An 8,331-nucleotide genomic window follows, 5' to 3' on the forward strand; every position below is an offset into this window, starting at 1 on the left:
CGGCCTTAAAATGTTGAATGATACTGAGTTGTCGGTTATGTGATCATTAATAACACTTTACATCGGCCCATGTGATTGAGATAAGTGTCATTACAATTGTGAGGTCCAATGAGCATTTAAATGTCTTTAAAGTTGTCGGAAATTGTAATTGAATAGATAGGCCCATGTGTGTGTACTAAAAAGTAAAAAACAGTCAAATATTACTTGTTTGAATTGTAATTAAGACTTGCATGTAAGTGGCCAAATAGAATTGTGAATAATAGTAGTGTTTTCGGCTGAAGGGTTTTGAATTAATAAGTCCATAGCGGCCCAATCATTGTCCGATATAACTGATTGTTGTCGGGTTAGTGGTTATCTTGGTCCAATCAAGTGTGGTGATTTCATTATTGTTGTCGGTCACATTTTGAGGCCCAATCAAAATTGTTTGATCATTAATTGATCAATAATGTTGGCCCAATACATAGTTATTTGATTTTCGGCCCAAATCAGTCTTGACCCATAATTCTAGCCACATCCGATAAGCCCATTCAAGATCTTAATTTTTGTCGGCCAGATTGAATCACATTTTGTTCCTATAAGCCCATTTATTCATTGGTTTCACCCAAACAACCTTGGATCGAATCAGCAAATCTTTGACACGGGTCTTAGATTAATTTCATCATCACACACTTTCACTTATTCAATACGTTTAAGCTGATCGTTTGTTTTTGTGTTTGCAGGTGATTCGAGGTGATTTACAAGGCACAAATACCGAGAAGTTGAAATTTTGTGGACTTTGAGCTAAAAACAATTTTTGGACCAAGTCGTTTAACAAAGAATTTGTGGTTAAAATGTTTGACGAACGGGAAAACGATAACTTTGAAATGATAAATGATTGGTTTGATGGGGTTTGGGGTAGTAGATATCAGAATGAAAATAAAAATATTTGGGTTAAAAGACTTGAATATTTTCTATGTAAGAAAAATGAAACGTTGAATGAGTTGGAAAAACGGTATGAAAGCCTACTTGACAATTTAAACAGGTACGAGATAAGAATGTCAAATGCTCAAAAAATATCAAAATTTGCAGACGCGTTACCTTCAGAGTGGGATGAATTTTTGATTGAATTGAAAAAGGATTCTAGGTTCTCAAATTTTTATCAAAATGAATTTATAAATAAGGGGTTGAGATCCTGTACAAACAGTGCTAATTATAAGAACCGTAAGAACAGATCTGAACCATTGTTAATTTAAATCAAGGGTTGATATTGATTATAAATAAAACTCTTATAATTAAAAATTACTACTAACAAATTAGGGGTAATTTTGTAAAATTGCTAGTCATTTGACCATTTTCTATTAAATACAAATTCCACCAAGGTTTTTTAAACTAAAATAACTTTTATATACTTCATTATTTTTTTTAAAAATATATACCATAAAATCAAGTATTTTTTTATCTTTAATATGAGTACCATATTGCTATACCTTTTTGTATTTATAAAAGTGTTTTTTAAAAAAAGTTAACAAAAGGTGTTTTATATTTGTGCTAATAAGGTGCTGATTATGTGTTAATTACAAAATAATACAAACAAACACCAAAAGTAGATATAATCAGCACATCTGGTGTGCTGATAATGGAGAACGATTGAAGATGTTGTGCTAATGTCGTTTATGTTGATAATGGAGAACGATTCGAGGACGATGTGCTGATAATGAAGAACGATTAATGATGTTGTGCTAATTATATAGTGTTGTGCTGATTATATTTTTTGTAATTATTTTTAATTAGTTATAAATAAATATGGTCAAAAAGTCTAAATTACCCCTAAACTAATTTTTTATTGATGGACACTTGTCAATTATGTATTGGTTCTTATGGTTCTTACAAACTTAAGTGTTTGTATTTGATCCCATTCCTTCATTCGGTTACATGTTTTCTATATAATCGACGAATTATTGCTGCAACTATCGTTTTCAAAATCTACAACCGCATGCTTTATGATAATTTATTTCAATGATCAACAAACGATTACAAATAGATCTGTACGGCTCTAAATTATGAAGCGAAATTCGTTTTGCACAGGCCAATTTTGTTTATAAATCACGTGGAGTGTTCATGTGATGATCGCACCTTGGTTTAAAAAAGCGTGAGGCGCTCCGAAGCGTTTTGGTTCCAAAAGCTTTAAGCGAAGCTTCATGCACGAAGCGAGAGCTTCACGTATACGAAGCGCTCAAAATAAAAAAAATTAAAAAATATTTGTACACATCAATATGACATATTCTACTTGTTAATCAATAATAAACACAAAAACATGATTAAAAAACATACTTAACACATAAAAAAATATAATTAAAATGTAAATTAAAGTCGATTATTGGAGAAAGTATGAAGAATCGATGGAGAAGAGGGAGGGAGTGGCTGAAGATGTTTACTAACGTTCTTTTTTTAGGGTAGCGGGCCTCTGTTAAACCCTATTAGAGACTATTGGGCCTAAATTAAAAACCTAAATCTGATCTGATTGGGCTGAAGCGTCGCTTCAAACCAATGGCGCTTCGGGCTTAAAGCGCGCTTCAAAACGCTTCACGTGATTTGTCGCCTCAGAGCAAAAAAAGCGACAACCCTAGCGCTTCATCGCCTCACACTTTACTCACACTTTACGCTCGCTTAAAGCTCGCTTTTTTAAACCAAGGATCGCACAGTACTGATTAGGCAAGTTATCTTTATTGTTTTGTTTGATATGATTTTTGAGTCGATCGGATCGGTTGATGTTTACCTAATTGATGGTTAGCGGTTGACATATTACTTTTGATAGATGATTTTATTGTGAGTTTTGAGATTCTAATTGTAGGATTTTTGTTCTTTCTGTTTATTTTTGAGGATAAGGGCAAAAATACTAAAATAGGAACTTTTGATGTGGCTTTTAATCATTAAAGGTGCTAGAATAGCGTAATTAAATGTTTTGTGTGTGCTTTTAGAGGTATTTAAGGTAGGAAAATAAGTTAATGTAGTTTTCATAGGTTTATATTTTCTTAAACCTGAGCCTAAACTGGAAAAAGAAGATTACACAAAAATTAGTTTTCCAGTTTAGTTACCTTTTTAACTGTTACAGATATATAGTTGATACATACTTATCCAAATTCCAGTTGACCAAATTTGCAATGAGTTTGATCTGATTTATTTTTACTTCATAAAAAACAGTTACTTTTTTTATGAAAAATAAGAAGGCACCCTACCTTACTAGACTCGTCGCTTCTCCGCCTCTCTCAGTTTTTTTTGACCGATTTTGATATCTGGTAACTGAACCCTATATTTTGTAAATTTTACATTAGAGTGGAATTGTTTAAATCTTCTATGTGGTAGCTGCTGTTATAGAACAATTATATGAATATGATATGAATATGTGATTGTGTGATTGTGAATTTGTGATTGTTGTTCTTTTCCGGTTTTTACTGTACTACTTTGTTACTGTGGATGTGCTGATCGTTTATTGTGAATTTATGATTTTGAAAGTAAGAAATACTGTTTTATGCATACGATTTTGTTAATTTCATTGTGCTATGCATACGATTTTGTTAATTTCATTGTGCTATTGTTAGTTGCAAATTGTGAATTTGAAATCTTGTTATTATGGAAGTCGGTAAGGTACTACTGTTATTGTTTTTATGTTAATCAAAATTTGTCAGTGTGTTTGTTCCAGTAGTGTAGTATCTATAAATTTGTTGCTCAATGGATGTTTTTTTGCTGCTGCTTTTCTTGTTATCTAACTGTCTGCTGTTTTTTAAATTAAATATTTAGCTGTCATTTACTATGTATCTTGCTCAATGTCCTGTCATCAACATACTTTCGTGAGAATCATATATTATCCTGAAGTTAACTTACTTTCATGTTATTGTGGTGTTTTTTTAAACAATATGTGGTTGTGATTCTGTGAATATTGTTATCTATCTGGAAACCTGTTTTTGTACTCACCGAATTTGGTTACTTTTACACCCATGTGCAAATCTGGTTTCTAATACTGTAATATCTTTTACATTAGATAATATCTGGCACTATAACTGCCTAATGGAGCCATCGACTGAATACGTGGCGTTTGAAGAGAAGGTGAAGAAGACGATTTACATCGACAACTTATCCCCTCAGGTTACGAAAGCCGTTTTAGAAAACGCAATGAATCAGTTTGGGAATGTGAAAGACGTTCAGTTCGTTCCCACGTATTTCGGGTCTTGCGGTGTTTGTGCTGCTCTGGTGGAGATGGAATCAGCCAAACAGGGTGAAGAAATCATTTGTGAGATGGGTGATTCTCCTCTTATGATATCCGGAATGCCCAGGCCCGTGAGAGCCCGAAAAGCTCAAGGTGAAATGTTTGAGGACCGGCCCAAGAAACATCAGAGAACGATTGTTTGCCGTTGGATGGATCCAAGTCATCAACACTTTGAGCTGGCTAAGAAGATCAAGGATCTGACGAAGAAACATGTTGCTGAGGCTCAATATATAATGGAGGTAAAGACTAGAGTAAAATGCCATTTTCGTCCCCAAGGTTTGGCCAGTTTTGCGACTTTTTCGTCCAAATGTTTGTTTTTTCGCATCCGTATCCAAAAGGTTTAAATCTTGCCATTTTCATCCGGCTCGTTAACTCCATCCATTTTTCTCCGTTAAGTCAGGGATATTTCTGTCTTTTTTGCTAACTTAAAGGGAAACTTGGTCTTTTTCATTTTATGTAAAAAGACTGAATACCCTTGAAAAAGACCAAATTGCCCTTTAAGTTAGCGGAAAAGACGGAAAGATTTCTGACTTAACGGAGAAAATTGGATGGAGTTAACGAACCAAATGAAAATGGCAAGATTTCAAACCTTTTGGATCCAGATGCGAAACAAACCTTTGAACGAAAGTCGCAAAACTGGTCAATCCTTAGAGACGAAAATGACATTTTACCCCAAGTACTAATTGGCATTTTGGTTTAAACTGTGTTGTGTTGTATAAATGTGAAGTAAATGAAGTTTATTTCTTTTTGTGCAGCTACAACTTGAAGAAGAAGAGAAGCTGCATAAACAGCAAAGCGAGACCCTGAAAACAAACTACAAGAAGTATGAGCTGATTGATGGTGTGCAAGCAGATGGAAATGTGAAGCGTTTGAAAGCTGAATATGGAATGACACTCAACGACCACTGATCTGATGCTTCTAATTTTCATGTCGTAGGATGAGGTGGACAAGTGGAGTTGCAGCAATTGCAGACTCTGCTGTCCAGGTATGGGCGAAGGATGAGGTGGACAAGTGGCTACAGAAGATGGAGAGCTGGAAGGTCAGTTTTTCGGACAAGCAGATCAGATCTGGAGCGTGTAGAGCAGGGTCAAGCGCAACAGTTCGTTTTCAAATGGTGTAAGTTTTCTATCTCGAAGGTCAATTATTTTGTTCTAAAAACTAAATAATCTTTGTCGCTTGTTGGTTTATTCTTTCGTTATAGTTGTTGAAATGTTCGAATTGTGTGTTCTAGACGATAAATAATCCACATTTAGGTTTCCGATTGTAGTTTTTATGAATGAAATGATCAGAAACAGAACTGAACTGGCGTATGAATAGATGATGTTATTTAATTTTTTGCATTATCTTTTTTAAGATTGATATTTATGACTGATTAGTTATCCGGTTTCTTTTAACACTGAATTTTAACATGTTAAATTATTCAAATGTTAAAATTGTCTATGACCTACGCCCCAACAGAGGCAGTGCAGGGTGGATAATGTTCATACATCCTGAATTATTACAAGGGTTCTCGACCTATACACGGGGCGCATGCCAGATGCTTCATTTTGCGGGAGCATCTGCTTCGCCTTCACCACCTCCAACGCCCATGTCTAGATCCTCAGGAAGCTCAAAAATATTTTTTTCAAACGGTCAACAAAATTGTCATATTGAAGGGCTTCAGTCACGAGGTCCATAGCAAGTAAATGTAGGTTATTGTAAGCCTCCTGCGTGGCCACCAGGTCATCACAAGTGGCCTTTCCATGTGTGGCCGAATGATATAAAAAGCGGAAAAAGTTTATGGCTTTTCAAATTCCGGTATATGAATCTGGCCATAGCGGAACGCCGGCCACTACAAACGGAAACGCGTTTGGGATTGATTAAAAACGTGTATTTATCGATTGGAACACTATTATAATAGACAATCGGGAACGGTCCAATTTAGCGATCCGGTACGCGTACCAGAGGCGATTGGGACGACTCTGTACCGCGATGCGGTACGACCGATCTGGTACGCGATACGCGGGTCTTTTAGCGTTTCCTGTGACTATGAGCAAAACTAATGACTATACGAAAGCAGAATGTTATATGATCACTTGAAATTGTGTAAATACTTTGAAGTACAATAACTTAAAAACTATGAAGATTTGCCTAAGAAGTCATATGGGCATTTGGTCTAGTAGTATACGCTTGTTTTGGGTCAAAGAAGATTGTTTTGGGTCAAAGAAGAACCAGTTTCGATTCTTGAAATGCCACTGCACTCTTAAGTTATACGAAGTTGTCAATACTTACTTTGTCCTCCCATATCAGTTAAAACTTGAATAGCAACATTTACTTGTAATCTGAAAAGATTCTGTCCCTGAATCTTACAATCATTTATCATCTTAAATTATGCAAACAAACCTAAGAAAACTGTTGTGTTACAGTAATAAAAAGACTGTGTTGTGGTAGAAGTGTGGGGCGGGAAGGGGAGGCCATGTAGGCCAATGGGGCGAGAAAGCTAAAGCATGAGGAGCAGATCATGGGGGTGCGAGGGGGAGGTGAATGATTGGCACGTGTGCCTCTTCAACCTAAATTGCTAGATTTTACAATAATGCCTCTGGTTCACAATTCACGTTACCACAACACATGTTAATGTGTGTGATATGTGAAAGCCCCACTGCCTACATGGCACACTTTTTTTTCACATTTCACATACACCACAACACATAGTCTAATAATAATGCACACGCTTTGATGTAATCTCACAAGTCATGAAGCCAATAGCTTAAAACTGTTTTCTAAAACAGTAAAACCACAGAAACATGCCTTTGTGATTGATAATGAAATCAAAATTTCTATCGTTCAGAATTTCAAAAAGTCAGAATTAGATAACTTATTTCATTCCTATTACTTAGCACCTCATGAAACTAGCACTTCCAAATGAACAGACAAGCACAGATGGTTAGACCGTGGGGTATGGTGAGGCTTGGGTTGGGCATTGGTTGACACGTGGAATGGGAAAAAAAAACCCACGCCCATGGGGTATGGTGGGGCTTGGGTTGGGGGCATGAGTTGACACATGGCCATTGAGAGCCCGCCATGTCACTTTGCTAGCCCGCCCCACACCCGGCTTCAAACCCACGCCAAAGGGGCCACGCCCAAACCCAAGCCCCAACCCAAGCCCCTGGGGTGGTGACTTGGGCGTTTTCCCCCAACCCACGCCCCAACCCAAGCCCCATACCCCATGGCCTTATGTATAACCAAAAATCACATAGCAGAACCCTAATGAAACTGTGGCTGTGCTAATAAACTCAGAATAACAAGGCACTATATGAAAATTAACACAAATATAAATCCAGAACATGTATAAACGAAAAGGTTTTGAGTTGTAATCTCAGAAACAGATTTTAGCGGTTAATTTTGTGATAAAAAAACAATAAAATTTAAAAATTATGCGTTTGCCGGGAGTCGAACCCGGGTCTATTGCTTGGAAGGCAATTATCCTAACCGTTGGACTACAAACGCTGCTGTTTACTTTTTTGCTGTTAGTGAATATAATGCTTCATTGCTTTGTAAAAAGAGATGAAGACTTTGTTGCTGTTAGGGGATAAAATGGTTTCCAAGAAGATATTGTTTAGAGGGTTAAGTTATTCTATAAAGGCTACTGAAATAAGAAGTGTATAAAGACTTAATATATCGCATAAGATGACACATTATCGAACAAAATATAACACATTGCCGAAAAATATAACACAATGTCGAGGGAAAAAGACACAATGACGCAACACATAGAAAAGACATAATGATAAATAAAAAAAACACAATCCAAAAGTGAAAACCTAAAATATCACATCGTGGAGTTTGATAAGACGATCTCAGTGCCTCTTGAATGAGGTCAATTGGAGTCTGTTTGACACCCTTTGTACGACTTCTTATTTTTAGAAGCATTTGTATTTGATCCTAAACTATTGTTTAGATAGGACATAAGTTTATGGTTGTTCTGGTCATATCAATAATTCAAAACATTATACACTGAGTTTTAAAAGTACTCAATATATATATATATATATATATATATATATATATAGGGGAGGGTTATCTTGAGAACGCTAAATATTGCGAGAACC

General features: G+C 35.9%; 1 protein-coding gene and 1 non-coding gene across 2 annotated transcripts; one reads left to right on the plus strand and one right to left on the minus strand.

Moving 5' to 3' along the window:
* The first annotated feature begins 3,196 nt into the window (after positions 1–3,196).
* On the plus strand, positions 3,197–5,499 carry LOC110885905. Its single transcript, XM_022133638.2, has 3 exons — positions 3,197–3,275; positions 4,019–4,482; positions 4,999–5,499. The coding sequence occupies exons 2-3, from the start codon at positions 4,045–4,047 to the stop codon at positions 5,149–5,151; spliced, it is 591 nt and encodes a 196-aa protein (XP_021989330.1). The 5' UTR covers positions 3,197–3,275; positions 4,019–4,044; the 3' UTR covers positions 5,152–5,499.
* A 2,158-nt stretch (positions 5,500–7,657) lies between these two features.
* TRNAG-UCC lies at positions 7,658–7,729 on the minus strand. Its single transcript has one exon. It is a non-coding gene; the product is annotated as a tRNA-Gly (tRNA).
* Positions 7,730–8,331: the final 602 nt, after the last annotated feature.

Source organism: Helianthus annuus, chromosome 10, assembly GCF_002127325.2.
Source record: "Helianthus annuus cultivar XRQ/B chromosome 10, HanXRQr2.0-SUNRISE, whole genome shotgun sequence".
NCBI lineage: Eukaryota > Viridiplantae > Streptophyta > Magnoliopsida > Asterales > Asteraceae > Helianthus > Helianthus annuus.

Bases quoted from the DNA above. Each gene is read 5' to 3' on its own strand.
- LOC110885905 (XM_022133638.2), top strand. From the start codon at position 4,045: ATGGAGCCATCGACTGAATACGTGGCGTTTGAAGAGAAGGTGAAGAAG. The intron at 4,483-4,998 runs GTAAAGACTAGA...CTTTTTGTGCAG, and splicing joins AGGCTCAATATATAATGGAG to CTACAACTTGAAGAAGAAGA.